The sequence below is a fragment of the Hyla sarda genome, chromosome 3 (assembly GCF_029499605.1).
Source record: "Hyla sarda isolate aHylSar1 chromosome 3, aHylSar1.hap1, whole genome shotgun sequence".
NCBI classification, from domain to species: domain Eukaryota; kingdom Metazoa; phylum Chordata; class Amphibia; order Anura; family Hylidae; genus Hyla; species Hyla sarda.
In genome coordinates, this window is record NC_079191.1 from 93,506,194 (window position 1) to 93,529,207 (window position 23,014).

A 23,014-nucleotide genomic window follows, 5' to 3' on the forward strand; every position below is an offset into this window, starting at 1 on the left:
AATAAGTCCAATATGTGCTCTTCGCTGACAGAAGTCGGGGCACAAGCATCCATTGTAATCAGAGCAATGTTCTGAATAGGCACATTGGTCATAGGAGCAAAAGGTTAAAGGGCAGTCTGGTTTCAGCAACTAAAAATTATTCATTGTGCAATGATAAGGTGAAGAATTACGGAGACATATAAAAACTCTTGACGTGTCACACAGGCATGTGAAAAGTTTTGATCGGTCAGGGTCTCGGTGCTGAGACTTCCTCCAGTCACAAGATAGGACTGGAATCTAGAAAGAGGAAGGAAGGCACCTCATGTGCGGGATCAGCAGATCTTGTTAGTGGGGGTGGGGGACGGTAATTCCCAGGCCGCTTACCAAAGTTGGTTGTGCGCCCACACACAACAAGGTAAAGTGTAGAATGAATGTAAGTAAAGGTCCACTGCAGCCCTCCTGGGTAGAAGTAGAATCAAAACATGATGACCGTGAGTTCAGGAGTTAGTCCGGCGCAGAGAGGAACCATCAGGGAGCCAGATAAAATCAATGGATTTATTAAATGCAACGCATTTCGCTGCGCATGCGCAGCTTCATCATGCATGCCTGATGAAGCTGCGCATGTGCAGCGAAACGCGTTGCATTTAATAAATCCATTGATTTTATCTGGCTCCCTGATGGTTCCTCTCTGTGCCGGACTAACTCCTGAACTCACGGTCATCCTGTTTTGATTCTAGATAGGACTGGAAGAAGTGTGTGGCTGTGCACTTCACTCCCCTGAACACCACTTGATATGACTTGAGTTTATGAAATAGACACTTTTTTGGCATATTCTTGTGGCTATAAAATGGTCTTTGATAATTACATGGACACTCTCTCGTAAAAAAAAAAAAAAAAACTTTTGGCATATGTCGTAGAGACTTTTTATTGTGAGGATCTGAGTATTCTGTGCACATGACCAACACAGAGAGGGAGGAGTTGTTGTGTGCTTCTCCCAGATTGTTTTAGCAATTATTAGGTATCTGAACACCCAGACCCCCGCCCATCAAAGCTTAACATGTCTCTATGACATGTCAAAAGTTTTCTTTTAAAGTGACAGGCACACTTTTTAATTTGGACTGTCAGAAATTTCTTGAAAAAAAAAAAAATAATTTGCTGGAAAGGCAAAACTTAAAGAAGTTGTTTAATGCTTTTAACAATCACATTTGGTTCTGTCAACAATATGTTTAAGACACAGTGCCCCACTATCTATTAACTCATAAGGTCCTTTAAGGTAATTTCTTCTCTTTTTTTCACACTCCAGCTTAGACTCGACTACTTCACATAAATGGCTCATGTGTAATATATTTACTGTATACAATATTATCAGCAAACCACCATGGTCATTTGTCTCTACACCACTGATGACGAGGATGGTGTCAGGAAACATGTAGGGGAGGCAAAGTGTGAATATTGTATAGGACCAGAGTCTCCGTCCATATTTTCTAACAGTCTGCAGGCGTGTAGGTAGGGTATCCCACATAGTAACCATTCACAATCACAAGTGGACTAAGACCTGACTAATTCTAATCAATTCAGTGCGGAGTCCAGAATTTTAAAGTAGAATTTATAAAACATTGGAGTATATGTCATAAAGGAAGGGGGGGGGGGCTTATAAAGTAGAGGGTTTATGCCCTATTGTTCATCTATTTGGCTCTACAGGGTTTGTTTAATAGTGCGCCATTTCTTATGATTCTTTTCTGACATTTTTTGGAGGGTGAAAAATAGGGATAGTATGTCCCAAGAAAACATTTTAGGTAAGAGTATTGGTGTAAGTTTCATCAATTGACAGTTTTTGGTTCCTATGCTTATGATGTTTTGCACCGTTTATTTACAACATTAAAACCACCTTCCTAATATTCCTTAGGTTCCCTTTGTGCTGATTGAGGCATGGAGTCCACAAGACCTCTGAAAGTGTCTTGTGTGGTTCCTGGCACTAAGGTGTTAACAGCAGATCCTTTATATCCTGTAAATTGTAAGATGCAGCCTCTATTGGTCAGACGTTTTTCTAGCGGATCACACAGGATTGAGACCTGGGGAATTTGGATGCCAATATGTTAAACTCTTTTTATTGCTCAAATTAAAAACCTATGCTATATGCTAAGAATGATTAAGTACCATTTCATGTATTTTTATAGGATTAAATTCATGACAAAAATGTCTGATTGTGGCATCTTAAGAAGATTTCCATCCTTTATCTACAGGATAGGGGATAAATGTCTGATTGCTGGGGTCTGACCACTGGGACCCTTGCGATTTCCCACACAGGGCCCCTACTCTGCTAGAGCAGGTCTCGTACCCAGCACGTCAGCTGGTGGAAACATGTCCCCTCCATTCATCAGAGACACGTCATTTCCTTGAGGCAGGGCCCGTACAGGAGATCGCAGGGACCCCCCATGATCAGACATTTACTCTCTATCCTGCGGACATCTTCTTTAAACATTTCACCAGTAAGGACAAGAACTATTGCGCATGAGTATATTTTCCAGATAATGGAGACGCCTGCAGAATATGTTATTATAATAGAACCAATAAGATTGTTCATTTGAATAGATGGTCTAATGCTATCAGGTGTCTTTACATGTGCGCTGCTCGAAATCATCACATTAGTCACCGATCTCATTGTGTTTCCAACAGAGAATACCTTCACAATGAAGACTCCAGCAACCCACCTGCAGACACCCCTTCCCCACCAGAGTGCACATCTACCAGCACAGAGGCACTGCCAGCTGTTTACCCTGCGCCTGCAGATTCATGGAAAACCTTAATAGGACACGTAGGTAAGAATGGTGCATAGATATCTGTTTGGTTAACTGCGCAAATCTGAGAATATAGCAATGCTATTACATAGTGTAGTGTTTCATTGAACTATATCTGCTGTGTCGACAAATTTCTTTCATATACTTGGAAATATTGAGGTGAACAGCCAGAGCTGTAGCTAGCTCCTTTTGCGCCCAAGGCAAGAACAAAAGATTCTGCCCAGTCCCCCATTTGGACTCAGGGAACCCCTCAGAAATAAAAAAAAATTTGCGGGCCACCCCTACTGAATAATTTTTTTAACATGTTTCTTATGTAGATTACAGTACGGTTTTAAGCAGCGACTCACAAATGACATATTCACTGATCGGAGTCATTCTCTTTTTTTTTTTTTTTTTTCCCTTCCCCATCTGGCCCAGGGCATCATGATAATCTGTTCCAGCCAAAACTCTTCAGGGCAGAACCTGCAACAAAAACATATTAGGCTCCTAATTTTCCAGCATTATCCTCCCCTTTTCCCCACAAATGACCCCAGCCTCCTTCAAACACAAAGCCACCAGCCTTCCCACAATGCACAAGGGGGGAGATTTATCAAAACCTGTGCAGAGGAAAAGTTTCCCAGTTGCCAATAGCAACCAATCAGCTTGCTTTTTTGAATTTTAACAAGGCCTCTGCAAAATGAAATAAGCAAGCTGATTGGTTGCTATGGGCAAATGGGAAACTTTTCCTTTGCACAGGTTCTGATAAATCTCCACCAATGTTTCCAGCCCCACTCAAATGCCTCCAGCCCCCCACCACAAGCACACACAATGCCTCCTGCCTTACCCATATTACTCCAGACTTCCCGACACACAATGCCTCCTGCCTCACCCACACACAATGCCTCCAGCCCTACCCCACACAGTGACAGAAGAGTGTACATGGGAGACAGGGGTGTACATGGGTGACAGAGGGGCATACATGGATGAAGAGGGGTGTAGAGGGGTGACAGAGGGGTGTACAGGGGTGACAGATGGGTGTATGGGATAACAGAGAGGTGTAGAGGAGTGAAAGGAGGGTAGGGGTGCACTACCTGAAGCTGGCTCTGTCAGCGCCGCCCTTGCTCCTTCCCTCCATCCACATCATTCTGGTAAGGGACCAGGATGAATCCAGAGTCCACAGCTGCTTCACAGGAGAAGGATGATACATGGGGATCAGAGCTGCAGCATCCCGTCCCGGCAGTGCGCACAGATGTCTCTTCCACCTGGCCTGCACGTCTGTGACTCAATATTTTTGTGTCATCTTTCCCACTGGAGTGTCCCGGCACCACCGCCAGGGCCCCCTGGTTGGAATCGCTGCCAAATGTAATGTGTGCTGGACTCCTTGCAGCAGCACGCCTGAGGCGATCGCCTCAGTTGCCTTATGCAAGCTACTGCTCTGGAAAAACATGGGTGTCAGAGGGGTGTAGAGATGTGATAGAGGGGTGTACATGGATGACAGAGGTGTAGAGGGGTGTACATGGGTGACATAGGGGCGTACAGGGGTAATGGGTGTAAAGGTATGAGAAGGGGTGTAGAGGGGTGACAGAAGAGGGGTTTCAGTACCTGAAACTGAGTAGGCGTCTGTCAGCGCCTCCCCTGCTCCTTTCCTCCATCCCCATCATTCTGGGACCAGGGAGAATCCAGAGTCCAGAGCTGCTCAACAAGAGAGGGAGGATACACGAGGATTGGAGCTGCAGCATCACCCGTCCCGGCACTCCACACAGACTTCCCTTCCGCCCGGCCTGCACGCCGGTGACTCACAGGTGTTCAGGCCTGGGCAGGAAAATCAAAAAATGTTTGCGCCATATTTCCCACCAGAGTGTCCTGGCCCCCCGGTTGGGAATCAGTGCCTCAGTGTAATGTGGGCTGGACTACCTGTGCAAGCAGGTGCAGCAGCCAAGGCCAATGCTGCGCCCCCTTGCAACAGCGCACCTGAGGCGATTGCCTCACTCGCCTCATAGGGCGCTACAGCCCTATGAACAGTGCAAGACATGCAGGGGTCTGAAAGGTGAAGTAGTGCATGTCCTTCCATACCCTCTAAGCAGCAGTATGGTGGCCAAAGATGTGGAAGGGCAGCACTTCTTTTCAGCTAGTGTGTAATAAAGGCCAAGTGTTTGGCCAAAATGTTACCTTAATAATGAAGATTGCAAATGATAAGTAAGGTGCTGTCCTTGTACATCTTTAGCCACTTCTTTCACATTTCATCATCAGGGTGTAGCTAAAGAGTGTACAGCAGATGAACCCAGGTTCTGGTACCTGAGGGGCTTAAAGCCACATTTGGCACATTAGAACATGCTGCTATTATAAATGGCACCTGGTAGATGAGGGAACCTGTTAGAAATTTTGCTTTGGGGAATGGGACTTTGTGTTACACCTTTACACTAATGACAATGGTTAGCACTTATATTTTATACTTATGCTACATCTGCCTTTCTTTGCCACTAATGCGTTCTGCTTCAGTTTTTCTTTTCCTAAATCCAGCTGAAGAAAAGTCTCCTATAATTCACTCCCTTAAACAGTCTCTTTATGATAAGCTCTCTTTTAGTGCAGTTTACTGTTCCATTCTAGATTAAGAGTTATTATTATCAAAATTAATCAAACCCAAAGAGTGGAACAAATGCATTTTCATCTGACCCGTAAGCTGGTGGCGCCTATAAATATAATCATAGAGCGGGGAATACAGTACTACACATGTTTAGGCCTTGCTCTATTTTAAGGCACACAAGTTATGTTACTCATTTATTTTGTATATATAGAGAGTATAAAAATCACTCATGGGCCAATAACATGCAAAGCCAAAAATACATACGGGGGATGTGTCAGCTCGGCTATTCATGCCCCATTAAGCCTGAGACTAAGACAAAATGTTCCAGCCTGTGTATTGTTCCTCCATATCTGTCAGCCGCAGACTCTGAAGAAGGGCACAGCATGATAGTGACAGCAGACAATGACATGGATTCTGACTGGTTAAACCTTAAAGGGGTATTACAGGTAAAAACTTTTTACATATATATATATATATATATATATATATATATATATAAAATCTCAACTGGCTCCAGAAAGTTAAACAGATTTGTAAACTACTTCTATTAAAAAATCTTAATCCTTCCAATAATTATCAGCTGCTGAAGTTGAGTTGTTGTTTTCTGTCTGGCAACAGTGCTCTCTGCTGACATCTCTTCTTGTCTTGGGAACTGCACAGAGTAGAAGAGGTTTGCTATGGGGATTTGCTGCTACTTTGGAAAGGTCCCGAGACAGGTGTCATCAGAGAACACTTAGACAGAAAAGAACAACTCAACTTCAGCAGCTCACAAATACTGAAAGGATTAAGATTTTTTTTTTTTTTTTTTAATAGAAGTAATTTACAAATCTGTTTAACTTTCTGGAGCCATTTGACCTTTAATTTTTTTCCCCTGGATAACCCCTTTAAGATATCTGGGGAGTGTGATTGGCTAAGTGCTTGACTTTTCTCCGGCAGATCGATGCAGTTATATGTCCATCAGGTTTTACTTTCTCTGAGCCGATCGGCATGGGAACCACTCAAATGACAAATCCTAGCGGTGGTCTATAGATTCTTGCTGGTTTAAATGCTTTGAATTAGCTAAATGGTATATTTATACATTTATAACCTTACAGTGATCCTGTAGTCTCAAATGTTCTACCAATCCCACTATGCAGACCATTACTGTTTTGTGTACTTGTAGTGCCCATATAAGAACACACTCATATGAGCCAAACATCAATTTTAAAATCCGAAACTGACTACTCACCTTGACTCCTGACCTCGGCATCACAATTTGTGCCACAATACTGAGTTGCATGCTGTGCACCAGATTTATTATGTACTTTAGACACTCAGTTACTCTTCACAAGAGTGTGGCACTGGTTAAAGGGGAGTGACTTCAGAAAAAGGGCATGGCTTAAAGGGGTACACCGTTGGAAACATTTTTCTTTAACACAACTGGTGCCAGAAAGTTAAACAGATTTGTAAATTACTTCTATAAAAAAATCTTAATCCTTCCACTATTTATCGGCTGCTAATTGCTCCACGGGAAGTTATTTTCTTTTTGGATTTCCTTTCTGTCTGACCACAGTGCTGACACCTCTGTCCATTTTAGGAACTGTCCAAAGCAGGAACAAATCCCCATAGCAAACCTATCCAGTAGCACATATTACCTCTATACTGTTATGTAACTAATCTCCCTAAACACATAACGATATAATGCCTACATAATACTGCCACAACATGGCTTTTAGTGATTACAGTGCAGTTATATTAAATGACTCACAGAAAGTGTCTTTTCTGATCACTTGGATGTGCTGCCTTGAAATGTGTTTTGGATTTCTCTAAATGTATTCGTTCACTCTTCCTTTTCCTGTCTATCCAACATTACTGACAAATCTTAGGCTCTGCACTTTTTCAGCACCTTCCTTAACTTTTCCGTACCTATAGTGTTCCAAACGGTTATAATGCTCCCCTTGGTGTCCCACACAGTAAAGGATGTAGGTAAAGAAGTTGGTGGGAGGTATAGGTGAGTTGGCCTGGAGTGGATAGATTCCCCCCCCATTAGTTAGGCTGCATTCACACCTCGTTTTCACTGTACAGGTGCCAGATCCAGCTGGGGGAGGGGAAAACCGAGCGCTCCCATACCCCAGCCGGACCAGCGCTGAAATCCATTTACTTTAATGAGCCAGAGTTAAACGGTGACTCCGGTCAGCTCATTTTTTACCTGTATCCGGTTTTGTGACCGGACTTAAAACCGTAGTATACTACGATTTTAGGTCCTGTCAGGATTTCAGCGCTGGTACGGGAGCGCCCGGTTTTCCCCTCCCCCAGCCGGATCTGGCACCTGTACAGTGAAAACGAGGTGCAAATGCAGCCTTAGACAGGTCACCCCAGGTTTCCCCCATAAAGTAGGTGTCCCTAGTATGTAGTTTCCCTCAGTAGAGAGGTCCACCTTGTAGGCAGGTCCCTCTATAGGTAGTTTGCCTCTGTAGGTAGGCCCCCATTTAGGTGGGTAACTCTGTAGGTAGGTCTCCCTTTTGGGTAGAGAATTCCTGTGTGTATGTCCCCCCTTTAGGTAGTCCTGTTCAATAGATAGTTTTTTAACCTTAACTTACTAAACAGTTTTATACATTGCATTAATAGCATACGCTGAGGTATAACAAGGGTTTAACAGAAAAAGTTTTCTTCACAGCCACATAAGATTTACTGCCTATTAGACTTCAGAACATCATCCACGTTGCAATGTTCGGAGGTTCCATAGAAAATCGCTGATCGAGCATACACAGAGCTTCTCCATTCACTCGGGAGATAGTTGACCTCTGTTCTTGTGATCAGTGGGGGCCCCAACAAATGGATCCTTTGGTGAATGCCCTTTAATGTTAACCAGCACCAAGAGGGAGACCCATTTGAATATATTTCTACTATGGGGCTCCTTATCTTTTATATACCCCCCTAACTGTTGGTGTCTTCAAACGGACAAGTTAACTATGCCTGACATGCTTCTTGCTTATTTCCCTAATGTGAGGTGTTTAATATGTAACTCCTATATTCATCTATATTCTCTATAGCTTGGTTATGCCTGTGCTTTTTAAAAGGTGAGTTTGAAGGGTAATTTACACACTACATGGACAATTTGGGACAATTATTTAAACATACAGTTTGACACATTTATCGGGGCAGGCTGTTTTTCATTCTAAATAGGTTATTTTGCTATAAGCTCGTTTATGAGTAAAGTAGTCATACTCACGCACAATACAAGAGTGTCTGTGTTCTCATAAATATGTGCAGTGGTAACTATATTTGCATGGAATCCAATATGGTTTTGCGTCATGATGATAATTAATGTTGTCTTTCTTCTGGAGAGTTCCTGTACCAGGAATACAGAGATAAATCTACACAACATGAGATTGAAGCTCGAAGAATTCAGGATAAATATCTGCAGACTCCTAAAATGCCAGACAGTCCCAAAACCCCAGAAGAGGGGTCATCCCCACCCACAGAGTTTCAGAGATCTAACTCCACATTCAGCCGCCTACAAAACACATGCTCTGGTTTCAACCTATGGCAAGATCTTCCGGAAATAAAGAACAGCGGGGTGCTAGCTGTGTTACAACCCCAAGAAATAAAGCTTCAAGAGGTGAGATAGTAGTAATACCTGATGTGATTAGGTACAGCTCATTATAATTGCCAACTATGTAGGAAGCAGAGTGCAAAGACTAACCACCTATATCCCAGGTGGAAAGGAAAATTAACAACATACAGTAGTACTGGCACACAAGGCTTATAATATATTGGAAACATAAAGATTCTCGTAAACAGGCCGCAGCTCTCTTCTTTATGGTAGTGCCGCAGAGACCTGAGTGCTGTACTCAGGCATCTCCAGCGCTCCCATAGAAATGAATGGAGCATATATTGACCCTAGTATGTGCTCCCCTCCGGGGCCTGTTCAGAGGAATTGCAGGAGTCCCAGAGATCCCCCCGCAATCTGACACTTATACCATATTCACATGAGTAAGTTACTTTTCTCTGCAGTTCCCCTTTAAGTTTCTTACGTTTCAAGACTTTGCAGCCCTTTATTGCCAGTACTACTGTGTTTTGAAAATCTATAAACTCTGAACTGTAGAAGGTTCAGAAATCAATGGCCAGGTATGTATAGTACAGGAAAGGAAGTGGAAACTCAATGTATAATACTGTAAATTGGCTCCATGGTTCTAATAAAGTAATAACCTTGTTTGTATTAGAATACTGTTATGGACTTACAGTAGCAGTGTTCTTACAAACAAATGAAAAAAATTTAAATTAATACATGAGGGTGCACAGCCAATAAATTTACAAATAAGTTTCATGAAATCAAAAAGTAGAGGCACTCACCCCTGATGCAAACTTCAGTATTTATTTAATCCATATCAAAGATGCGGTAGGTAGGGGAAGAGAAAGAACAACTGGAGCTGCATGCAGCAAGGAACAGTGACAGCTGTTTCATGTTCTCCCATGAAATGGCTGTCATTCTTACTTGTTGCATGAATTGATATCAACTTGTTTGCTGATGTGTATTAGACAGTATTGTTTTTTTAATTTATTTAAAAATTGTCTGTTAACAGTAACTTTTTGTCCAAACTATTCCCTCTTTTAATGAATGGAAACCCGAACAATAAAAACTTGAGTTGTTCCAGCTCTATTTTACAGTATAGAGGAGCCTGGGCTAATTGAGAGCCTATAGCATGTGCTTTATAAATAAATTTCCCTATATCTTAAATTGCTGTATCTATAAGCTGACTTTACTGCAGTGATGCGGTTTTACATGTGTTCACACCATGTTTGGGGCATACGGCAGCAGGTATTCCTGCCGGACCCATGCTGTAACCCATTAATTTAAATGAGGTGACTGGAGTCAATTAGTGACTCCAATCAGATCGTTTTTCCCCACCGAATCTGGAACTTTTTTTGGCTTCTGTTTATTTGTTATTTTTCTACCTAAAAAAAAAAAAAAAAAAAAAAATATGCCATATGCCCCAAACTTGGTGTAAACCCAGCCTTACATTATGATCGGGGATGACTTGCTAGAAATGAATCTCCTATGTTGCAGTTCTGTTGTGGAGTGCAGCAGGTTTTCCTCCATTTTTTTCTTTCCTTTTGTCAACCACATTGTAGTGATGACCATTTCTTTTTAATTAGTCCTTGAACATTGTTCAATTTTGTTTCTCTTTGACAGACTGAACATAGGCATAAATATCATTTCTACATGCATAGTATTAGAATGTTATGTTCACTAACCAATGTGTCATGTGGGATATTACATTTAACTTGTGTATTATGTATATTTCTTCTGATATTTTAGGCAATGTTTGAGCTGGTGACTTCAGAAGCATCTTACTACAAGAGCCTGAGCCTTCTGATTTCTCATTTTATGGAAAGTGAAAGACTGAAAGCCACCATACATCCTTCTGAAATGCACTTCATATTTTCTAATGTACTCGAGGTCCTGGCGACTAGTGAAAGGTACACAGCTACAAAAGGCTTCCTAATGTAGGACGCAGTGTTTCCCAACCAGGGTGCCTCCAGCCGTTGGCTGCCCGGGCATGCTGGGGGTTGTAGTTTTGCAACAGCTGGAGGCATCCTGGTTGGGAATTACTGGTCTAACGGGACAAGGTTGTAAAGGAGTTATAGATATCTATCTATCTATCCATATATACAGTAGACCAAAAGTTTGGACACACCTTCTCATTCAAAGTTTTCTTTATTTTCATGTCTATGAAAATTGTAGATTCACACTGAAGGCATCAAAACTATGAATTAGCACATGTGGAATTATATACATAACAAAAAAGTGTGAAACAACTGAAAATATGTCATATTCTAGGTTCTAGTCACCTTTTGCTTTGATTACTGATTTGCACACTCTTGGCATTCTCTTGATGAGCTTCAAGAGGTAGTCACCTGAAATGGTCTTCCAGCAGTCTTGAAGGAGTTCCCAGAGATGCTTAGCACTTGTTGGCCCTTTTTGCCTTCACTCTGAGGTCCAGCTCACCCCAAATCATCTCGATTGGGTTCAGGTCCGGTGACTGTGGAGGCCAGGTCATCTGGCACAGCACCCCATCACTCTCCTTCTTGGTCAAATAGCCCTTACACAGCCTGGAGGTGTGTTTGGGGTCATTGTCCTGTTGAAAAATAAATGATGGTCCAACTAAACGCAAACCGGATGGAATAGCATGCCGCTGCAAGTTGCGGTGGTAGCCATGCTGGGTCAGTATGCCTTCAATTTTGTATAAATCCCCAACAGTGTCACCAGCAAAGCACCCCCACACCATCACACCTCCTCCTCCACACCAGCACACCTGTGAAGTGAAAACCATTTAAGGTGACTACCCCTTGAAGCTCAACAAGAGAATGCCAAGAGTGTGCAAAGCAGTAATCAAAGCAAAAGGTGGCTACTTTGAAGAACCTAGAATATGACATATTTTCAGTTGTTTCACACTTTTTTGGTATGTCTATAATTCCACACGTGTTAGTTCATAGTTTTGATGCCTTCAGTGTGAATCTACAATTTTCATAGTCATTAAAATAAAGAAAACTCTGAATGAGAAGGTGTGTCCAAACTTATGGTCTGTACTGTATGTGTGTGTATATATATATATATATATATATATATATATATATATATAAATATATATATATATATATATATATTTATATTTATTTATTTATTTATATTTATAGCGGAGGGCAGCACACCACAAAAAAAGAACTTCTGGTGCAAGCAGCCAAACAGACCTCGGTCACTGGTCTCCAAATGCAGACAAAAAGAAGCGGTTGCAGCACTCAATTCAAGTGAAAAAAAGGTGGTAGCTTTAATCCATTAAAAATACAGACGAAAAATACAAAGTTGCATCTGTATTTTTAATGGATTAAAGCTACCACCTTTTTTTCACTTGAATTGAGTGCTGCAACTGCTTCTTTTATATATATATATATATATATATATATATATATATATATATATATATAGATATATAGATATATATAGATATATATAGATATATATAGATATATATAGATATATATAGATATATATATATATATATATATTATTTTATTTTATTTTTTCAAGAAAGTGTCCATCTGGCCATGGGCTGTGGTTGGTATTGTAACTGCTTTATTTGCCTGAATGGGATCAGCTACAGTAGCAAAAATAGTTCATGGTGAGGGGGGGCGCTGTATCTAGGAAAATGGATGACCTTATCCTGCAGAACCTCTTTTGATTTATTCACAGGTTAAGCTGAATGTTCACAGGACATTGATCCATAGAAGGTTGTAACCTCTCCTGACCGCCATATCATTTACTGTCAATAATAAAGATTGGTGCATGGTGAACATTGGCCCAGATTTAGCAATCTGTCTGAGACAATAATGTATGTCAGATGGAATGATAAATCTGGGCCATTATGTTCACAGCCATGTCCTGGCTCAGTGTAACAGCAGAACTTTTGGTACTTTATAGCTGCTGAACTGAAGAATTTAAAATCACTTTTTACCAAGCATTAAAAAAGCCTAGAGATGTAGACTGCTGCTGTTTGGTGATGATCATGGTGCCAGTTTGACTTTTTTCATAAAATATATGTTTTATTTTTTTATTTCCACGTGTCTAGGTTTCTTGTGGATCTGGAGCAGAGATTTGAAGAGAATTTGGTGATTTCTGACGTTTGTGACATTGTATTCAGGCATGCAGAAAATCACTTTGGCGTCTATGTCACCTATGTCTGCAACCAAACCTATCAGGAGAGAGCGTACAGGAAGCTGCTGTGAGTTCAGCAATGGCAGAAATGTAAATGTGACCAAGCAACCGCTGCTCTCCTCTCCATGTTTGTCATTTAAAGGAGTACTCCACTGGCCAGTGTTCCGGCTGCGTTCGGAACATTTAGTTCCGAACACTGTGCGTGTGCTTCGGGGGTCGGCAACACCCCCTCGTGATGTCAGGCCACGCCCCCTCAATGCAAGTCTATGGGAGGGGGCGGGGGGCCATCACGCCCCCTTCCATAGACTTGCATTTTGGGGGGCGTGGCCGACCCCCGCAGTGTGCGCACATCATTCTGAACTAATCGTTCGAACACAGCTGGAACCCTGGCCAGTGGAGTACCCCTTTAACATGTCTGTCTGTCTGTGTTTCTTCCTGGCTATGAGCTTATGTTAAGCTTCTTCTGTATTTTCTACAGTGTTTCTACAATTAAACGGGATTCATAGCATAGCCCACCCACCCCCGCACACAAGCCAATAATTGTAATAAGGGTGAGCTCTTGTGGCAAATTTAAAAAACTTAGTCTAGCCATTTCTTGAGTAGAACAGAAGATAGGAGGTTGTACCCCCATTAGAAAGATTGAGGGGGGGGGGCAGCATGTAAAAGAAATGCGTTCTAATGTTTGTCTATTTGGCCCTTTTTTTTTTAACAATCTTTAGCCTCCAGTGCTCTGATTCCAACAATGTTTAATTCCTGAGATGCAGGGATTAATTTGGTTGTACAAACTGCACTTTTCCCTACATAGTTAAGTGGGTGAAAACCTTTATTTCAAAAAGGGATGTGTTAGTCTTGGAGGGGGAGAGTGTGAGTATCAGCTTCATATGAGCCTAGCATTTATACTGTATACCTCTATTTGAAACAAAAAGTTCATGCCAACCAGATTATGCAGTGAAAAGGGGCAGAAAAAACTACACATCACTTCTATCTTAAATCAAATAAAATCTATGGAGATTAAAATACATACAACCTCTGTGTCAATAAATATATTTTGCACGTGTAAACACAGTTATCCAATATTTAAAGGGTTTTACCAGGTAGGTAAAAAGGTCTAAATTGATACATTATGTGAAATTAAACATATTTCCAAGCATTTCTGAAAATGTACAGTTTTAAAGATATACATTTGTGGACTCTGGGTGTGAGGTGCAGGGTAGATGCAGGGCAGATGTTATGGCCCATGGGGCAGATGGTATTAACCCCTTGTCGCAACACCAGGGCTTAGTTTAGCCTTAACCACCCGAAGGTGATACCGCTGATCCTGGGTTAGGCAGGGGCAATGAATACACCAACCCCAGATTAAGGATAACGGCAGCTTTACTGAGGCAAGACAGGTGATATAGTCTTTGTAGTACAGCCAAATATCCCAGAGGGGTGACCAGTGACACAGGGGGACCTCGCAGGCTTGCTGGGACTTGAAGTAGTTAGACTGACTTTAGTGCAGGCCACAGTGACTACAGATGGACTTGACTGTATAGAGATGGTGACTGATAGTAAGATGACTTGACTTACTGATGACCGACTTGTGGCTGCAGGACTTTAGGCTTGAGGCCTCCAATGCTCTGGACACAGACACTGGAACAACTTGATTGCACTGGACCTCAGCAGGAAAGAGAGCGATTGCAGCCCCTCCCCTGGTTATATAGGGGGCCTGTGCAAAGAGCCCATAGGTCACTTGGGGGGTCACCTGGTCACTGGAGCCCTCTGGGTAACAATCATGTGGTACAAACATTAAAGTAACAGTACATCATGTATACACAACCTATGTACATAATGGGGGTATGCTTCAGGGGAGCCCTGGGGACATGCAGGGACTCTGCCTGACAGGACAGAATGACAGTATGGGGCCACATCACACATTTTTACTAATACCCCATGTGCCTTCTTTGTTATACCCTGTTGTCCTTGATTACGACCATTTTAGGGCACCCACTGAGGTCAGTCATGCTCAGTACCACTGCATATTGCTTGTCGGTCTCTACTGTGTATGCAAGCAAGGGGGTTGTGGGAACGTGTGCGCTCTATTGTCTCACAACAGCAGGATTACAGTTTACAGACGAAACCAGAAAGTGATCAGATCAATGGGGAGAACTGGGCAGGGATGTAGGTATTTAACCTATAAAACAGCACTTGTGTACAGGGGTGTAGGAACTCCCACAAATCTGGGGGAATAACATTTGTAAATGGGTGAGGGGTGGAGCCATAAAAGGGGAGGGGCCATAATGGGAAAAAACCCTCAATATTGCATGACAATATTGTAAAATTGAACATAATTTTGCCTTAACTTATATGTGTCGCTGTACAGTTATAATACCCCCTCTGTACACAGTCATAATGGACCCTTTTTAGCCATATGCCCCCTTTGAAGTCATAATGCTCTCTCTGTAGCCACTATGCCCTACCCCACCCTGTACACAGTCATAATGATCTCTCTGTAGCCAGTAATATGTTCCCTGTGAAGTCATAATGCTCTCTCTGTAGCCACTATGCCCTACCCCACCCTGTACACAGTCATAATGATCTCTCTGTAGCCAGTAATATGTTCCCTGTGAAGTCATAATGCTCTCTAGCCACTGTACTGTACAGGGGCATATTACTGGCTACAGAGGGGGTATTATAACTGCACAAAGGCCATTGTGGCTACAGAAAGAGCATTATGACAGGGGGCATAGGGCTACAGTGAGCTCCTTATTACTGTGTACAGGGGGCATATGGTTACAGAGGGGTATTATGACTGTACAGGGTGCAATTATAGCAATTACCTTCTCAGCAAAATTAATTTCCCCTTAACCTCTTAAGAACACTGCTCATTTTAGCCTTGAGGACACATGCAAATGTTGTTTTTGCGTTTTCGTTTTTTTCCTCCTCTGCTGTCAAGAGGCACATCTCTTATTTCTTTTACCTATAGACCCATATGAGGGCTTTTTGCGCCACCATTTGTACTTTGTAATGACATTTTATTTTATCATAAATAGGAATGCACCGATATATCGGCGGCCGATACATATCGGCCGAAAATAGCCATTTTGGGGAAATGCCGAAACAACAAAAATGTGCCGATAATGACCCACCTCCCCTGCCCGCCCACAGCACAAGTTACAAACACTGCCAGTGCCAAAGGCGTAGCGTGGGTGGTGCAGGGGGGGCTGGCCGCATCGGGCACAACATCTGGGGGGTCGCGCTCTCTGGGATAGGAATACCTCTTTTTATGTGCCCGGGCCGGCTCCTGTGTGTGGCTGCAGGCGGGGGCCGGCCAGAGCATATAAAACCTAATACTGTATAATAAAAACCAGGGGGCCTCCAGCTGTTGTGAAACTACAACTCCCAGCATTCCCGGACCGGCAAAGGCTGTAGTTTCACAACAGCGGGAGGCCCCCTGGTTTTTAGTATACAGTATTAGGTTTTATATGCTCTGGTCAGCCCCCGCCTGCAGCCACACACGGGAGCCGGCCCGGCCACATAAAAAGAAGTATTCCTATCCCGGACATCCCTGTGTCCCGAAAAATCTTTTCGGGACATAAGGATGTCCGCCGGTCACTCACCATTCCCGACGTCCTCCTGCGATCCTCCTTCGGTCCTTCACTTCTCCGCCTCTATGGTTGTACGCACGGGACGTCACTGACGTCCCGTGCGTACAACCATAGAGACGCAGGATCGTCGCAGGAGAACGCGCGCTGGCCGGGGCCTGGTAAGTGACCGGCGGCGCGTCATCTTCTTCAGTGTTCCGGTCACCGGTCCTCCGGTCCCGGCACCTACTGCTATGGTCCATAGGCCATAGCAGTAGATGCGACCCCGGGCCGGAGGAGCGGTGACTGGAACACTGTGGGGGCAGCAGTACAGACATACAGCCTCCAGCCATACACTGTATATGGCTGTAAGCTGTATGTCTGTGGGGTGGGGGGAAGCTGCCTACTATTGTGGGGGAACTGTTGACCTAATGTGGGGGGAGCTACCTAATATTGTTGGGGGGGAGCTGCCTAATATTGTGGGGGGAGCTGCCTACAAATGTGGGGGAGCTGCCTAAAATTGTTGGGGGAGCTGCCTAATATTGTGGGGGAACTGCCTAATATTGTGGGGGGGAGCTGCCTACAAATGTGGGGGGAGCTTCCTAATATTGTGGGGGAACTGCCTACTATTGTGGGGGGGAGCTGCCTACTAATGTGGGGGGAGCTGCCTAATATTGTTGGGGGGAGCTGCCTAATATTGTGGGGGAACTGCCTACTATTGTGGGGAACCTGCCTACTATTGTGGGGGAAATGCTGACCTAATGTGGGGGAGCTGCCTACTATTGTTGGGGAGCTGCCTATTAATGTGGGGGAGCTGCCTACTGTTGTGGGGGAGCTGCCTACTATTGGGGGGGAGCTGCCTACTATTGTTGGAGAGCTGCCTACTATTGTGGGGGAGCTGCCTACCATTGTGGGGGAGCTGCCTACCATTGTGGGGGAGCTGCCTACCATTGTGGGGGAGCTGCCTATTAATGTGGGGGAACTCCCGACCTAATGTGGGGGAGCTGGCAATCTAATGTGGGGGAATCTAATCTAATCTAATGAGCGGAGCGCTGCATTTTACCAGAAGACGGGGAGAAGTCATTTTCGGTTTCGGTATCGGTTTCGGCCGGACATTTTTTTAAATTTCTGTTTCGTTTCGGTTCTGAAATTTCCATTTCGGTGCACCTCTAATCATAAATACTGCAAAACCAAAAGATTATAATTTGTGGGCGGAAATTGATAAGAAAACTGTGCACTTTATGGTAAAAATGATAAATTATCTTTATTCTGTAGGGCAACGCGATTAAAACAATACCCAATTTAGGCTGGGTTCACACTACGTTTTGTCCCATACGGGAGCGCATACGGCAGGGGGGAGCTAAAAGCTTGCGCTCCCGTATGTGACCGTATCCGCTCCCGTATGTCATTCATTTCAATGAGCCGACCGGAGTGAAACGTTCGGTCCGGTCGGCTCATTTTTGCGCCGTATGCGCTTTTACAACCGGACCTAAAACTGTGGTCAACCACGGTTTTAGGTCCGGTTGTAAAAGCGCATACGGCGCAAAAATGAGCCGACCGGACCGAACGTTTCACTCCGGTCGGCTCATTGAAATGAATGACATACGGGAGCGCATACGGTCACATACGGGAGCGCGAGCTTTTAGCTCCCCCCTGCCGTATGCGCTCCCGTATGGGACAAAACGTAGTGTGAACCCAGCCTTATATAGTTTTTCTATTATTGTACTACATTCTTTTTAACAAAATTGGTATGCATAAAATTGTCCTTTTCTGACCCCTATAATTTTTTTATTTTTCCATATACATGGATGTATGAGGTCTCATTTGTGATCTGTAGTATCCTTGTTTTGATGGGACTCTTTAATGCTTTTTATTCATTTTTTTCCGATATATTATGTGGTTAAAAATCTGTATTTGTAGTGTTTGGTATTTTTTTTTAACAATGCCGTTTGCTGTGCCGGATCATAAACATTATATTTCAATAGTTTGAACAATTACGCATGCGGCGATACAAAATGTTCATTTTTTTAATTTGGAAAATAAGGGCAATTTTTATTTTTTATTAGGAGAGGGGGTTTAGTATAATTTTAGAGACATTGGGGGAGATTCATCAAAACTTATGATGCCGAAAATTCGACCAGTTGCCAAAAGCAACCAATAAGATTGCTGCTCTCATTTTTGAAAAAGGCCTCTGAAAAATTGTGTGCAACTGGTCAACTTTCCCTCAGCACAGGTCTTGATGAATTCCCCCCATTTTTTATTTATTTTTACACTTTTTAAGTCACCATAGGGGACTTTTATATGTAATCATTAGATTGCATTTACTGTATAATCCTATGGTATGGCATTACACAGTGAGATTGGCGATTCAGTGATATAGCCTGGCTAAGCAGAGCTGCATCAGTGAATCAGCGATTTGTGGCAAGTAAAGGGACCCTCCTCCGCCATTTTAGCTTCTCCTACCCCCGTGATCACTTTGCGGGGTACGATAAGCTCTACTGAACCACTGGCAACATTTTATTTCACTTTAGACGCAGTGATCCATATTGATCACGGCGTCTAAAGGGTAAATGACATGGTAGCTTACACTCACTGCTCTGAAGCGAGCGCAGCTACTGGTGCATTAAAGGAAAACTGTCATCCTGATCACCCACATTAAACCCAATACACCAGGGGTCTCAAACTCAAATTATCTCTGGGCCACTGGAGGTAGAGGCTGGGTGAGGCTGGGCTGCATGCACCCCTCACATATAATGCCCCCATCATGCGCCCCCACATATAATGCCCCCATCATGCGCCCCTCACATATAATGCCCCATCACGTGCCCCTCACATATAATGCCCCCAGACAGGCATCCAGATAGATATGACCCCCTATCATGCGCCCCTCACATATAATGCCCCAATCACATGCCACTCACATATAATGCCCCCATCATGCGCCCCTCACATATAATGCCCTCATCATGCGCCCCTCACATATAATGCCCCCATCATGCGCCCCTCATATATAATGCCCTCATCATGCGCCCCTCACATATAATGCCCCCATCATGCGCCCCTCACATATAATGCCCCCATCATGCGCCCCTCAAATATAATGCCCCATCATGCGCCCCTCACATATAATGCCCCCATAATGCGCCCCTCACATATAATGCCCCCATAATGCGCCCCTCACATATAATGCCCCCATCATGCGCCCTTCACATATAATGCCCCCATCATGCGCCCCTCACATATAATGCCCCCATCATGTGCCCCATACATATAATGCCCCCATCATGCTCCCCTCACATATAATGCCCCCATCATGCCCCCAGACAGGCATCCAGATAGATATGACCCCCATCAGGTAGGGCTCCCCAGTAGGTACACAGGCCCCCAGATAGATATGACCCCCATCAGTTAGGGCTCCCAAGTAGGTATAGAGGCCCCAGATAGATATGATCCCCATCACAGATGGAGGTAATATCTATATTGTCACGGATCGGCAGGCTGGAGGTGGATTCTCTATGTCAGAGAGGGTTTGGCGAGGACCGTGTCGGTGGACCGGTTCTAAGTAGCTACTGGTTTTCACCAGAGCCCGCCGCAAAGCGGGATGGTCTTGCAGCGGCGGTAGCAACCAGGTCGTATCCACCGGCAACGGCTCAACCTCTCTGACTGCTGAGATAGGCATGGTACAAGGGATAAGGCAAAAGCAAGGTCGGACGTAGCAGAAGGTCAGGGCAGGCAGCAAGGATCGTAGTCAGGGGCAACGGCAGGAGGTCTGGAACACGGGCTAGGAACAAACAAGGAACGCTTTCACTAGGCACAAGGGCAACAAGATCCGGCAAGGGAGTGCAGGGGAAGTGAGGTATATATATGCAGTGCACAGGTGAACAAACTAATTAGAACCACTGCGCCAATCAGCGGCGCAGTGGCCCTTTAAATCGCAGAGACCCGGCGCGCGCGCGCCCTAGGGAGCGGGGCCGCGCGCGCCGGGACAGGACCGACGGAGAGCGAGTCAGGTACGGGAGCCGGGGTGCGCATCGCGAGCGGGCGCCACCCGCATCGCGAATCGCATCCCGGCTGGAGGCGGCACCGCAGCGCACCCGGTCAGTGGATCTGACCGGGGCGCTGCAGTAACGAGGATGAGGCGAGCGCTCCGGGGAGGAACGGAGACCCGGAGCGCTCGGCGTAACAGTACCCCCCCCCCCTTGGGTCTCCCCCTCTTCTTGGGGCCAAAGAACCTGAGGACCAAAAACTCAATTATTTCGTGATGAGGTCCGATGCACATTAGGAGGGGTTCCGTGCGGTAACGCACGGCACAGACCGATCTTTCATTGTTAACACAATTGATGTAGAGGGGTCTGGCGAGACTGGTCACAGGGACGTTGAACCTGTTGATAAGAGAGGCCAAAAAAAAATTTACTGCAGATCCGGAATCCAAGAAGGCCATAGTAGAGAAGGAGAAGGTAGAGGCAGATATCCGCACAGGCACAGTAAGGCGTGGAGAAGCAGAGTTGACATCAAGAACTGTGTCACCTTTGTGCGGAGTCAGCGTACGTCTTTCCAGGCGGGGAGGACGGATAGGACAATCCTTCAGGAAGTGTTCGGTACCGGCATAGTACAGGCAAAGATTCTCCATGCGGCGTCGTGTCCTCTCTTGAGGTGTCAAGCGAGACCGGTCAACTTGCACAGCCTCCACGGCGGGAGGCACAGGAACGGATTGCAGAGGACCAGAGGAGAGAGGAGCCGGGGGGAAAAAACGCCTCGTGCGAACAAAGTCCATATCCAGGCGGAGCTCCAGACGCCATCCGGAAGAACGCATGTCAATGCGAGTGGCAAGATGAATGAGTTCATGTAGGTTAGCAGGAGTTTCTCGTGCGGCCAGAACATCTTTAATGTTGCTGGATAGGCCTTTTTTAAAGGTCGCGCAGAGGACCTCACTATTCCAGGACAACTCGGAAGCAAGAGCACGGAACTGAATGGCGTACTCGCCAACGGAAGAAACACCCTGGGCCAGGTTCAGCAGGGCAGTCTCGGCAGAAGAAGCTCGGGCAGGCTCCTCGAAGACACCACGGACCTCAGCGAAGAAGGACTGGACTGTGGCTGTGGCAGGATCATTGCGGTCCCAGAGCGGTGTGGCCCAAGACAAGGCCTTTCCAGAAAGGAGACCACGGCAGAGTCTAGAGTCCCCATCAAATTTGTCCGGCAGGGACAAGCAGGGGTTAGGAGCGGCCGGTTGCTGCGGAGGAGTTGCAGGAGCCGGCGGAGGAGATGGTTGTTGCAGCTGCTGTGTCTGTGACAGAAGTTGCTGTATCTGCGGCTGCAGCTGCTGTATCTGTGACTGAAGTTGCTGTGTCACGGAGGTCAAGTATGCCAGCTGGTGATTTCGTTGGGCGATCTTTAGGGCTTGCTGGGCGATCACCGTGGAAATGTCGGCAACACTTGACAGCGGCACCTCAGCGGAATCCATGGCCGGATCTACTGTCACGGATCGGCAGGCTGGAGGTGGATTCTCTATGTCAGAGAGGGTTTGGCGAGGACCGTGTCGGTGGACCGGTTCTAAGTAGCTGCTGGTTTTCACCAGAGCCCGCCGCAAAGCGGGATGGTCTTGCAGCGGCGGTAGCAACCAGGTCGTATCCACCGGCAACGGCTCAACCTCTCTGACTGCTGAGATAGGCATGGTACAAGGGATAAGGCAAAAGCAAGGTCGGACGTAGCAGAAGGTCAGGGCAGGCAGCAAGGATCGTAGTCAGGGGCAACGGCAGGAGGTCTGGAACACGGGCTAGGAACAAACAAGGAACGCTTTCACTAGGCACAAGGGCAACAAGATCCGGCAAGGGAGTGCAGGGGAAGTGAGGTATATATATGCAGTGCACAGGTGAACACACTAATTAGAACCACTGCGCCAATCAGCGGCGCAGTGGCCCTTTAAATCGCAGAGACCCGGCGCGCGCGCGCCCTAGGGAGCGGGGCCGCGCGCGCCGGGACAGGACCGACGGAGAGCGAGTCAGGTACGGGAGCCGGGGTGCGCATCGCGAGCGGGCGCCACCCGCATCGCGAATCGCATCCCGGCTGGAGGCGGCACCGCAGCGCACCCGGTCAGTGGATCTGACCGGGGCGCTGCAGTAACGAGGATGAGGCGAGCGCTCCGGGGAGGAACGGGGACCCGGAGCGCTCGGCGTAACATATATGGAGGCCTGTCTACCTTCTGAGGAGCCCTACCTGATGATCAGGTAGGGGTTCCCAATAGGTGTACAGGCCCACACTCACTGCTCTGAAGCGAGCGCAGCTACTGGTGCATTAAAGGAAAATTGTCATCCTGATCACCCACATTAAACCCAATACACCAGGGGTCTCAAACTCAAATTATCTCTGGGCCACTGGAGGTAGAGGCTGGGTGAGGCTGGGCTGCATGAGCCCCTCA

At 45.4% G+C, this 23,014-nt stretch overlaps 1 protein-coding gene across 3 annotated transcripts in view; it reads left to right on the forward strand.

Annotated features, from left to right (window-relative positions):
• NGEF (neuronal guanine nucleotide exchange factor) overlaps positions 1 to 23,014 on the forward strand; it is a 251,721-nt gene that overhangs the window by 174,675 nt on the left and 54,032 nt on the right. For all 3 annotated transcript variants that reach the window (XM_056564624.1, XM_056564626.1, XM_056564625.1), the window contains 4 exons: positions 2,656 to 2,798; positions 8,667 to 8,941; positions 10,643 to 10,803; positions 12,951 to 13,103. In XM_056564624.1, coding sequence (XP_056420599.1) covers positions 2,656 to 2,798; positions 8,667 to 8,941; positions 10,643 to 10,803; positions 12,951 to 13,103 — 732 coding nt within the window. The remainder of the gene's footprint in view (positions 1 to 2,655; positions 2,799 to 8,666; positions 8,942 to 10,642; positions 10,804 to 12,950; positions 13,104 to 23,014) is intronic.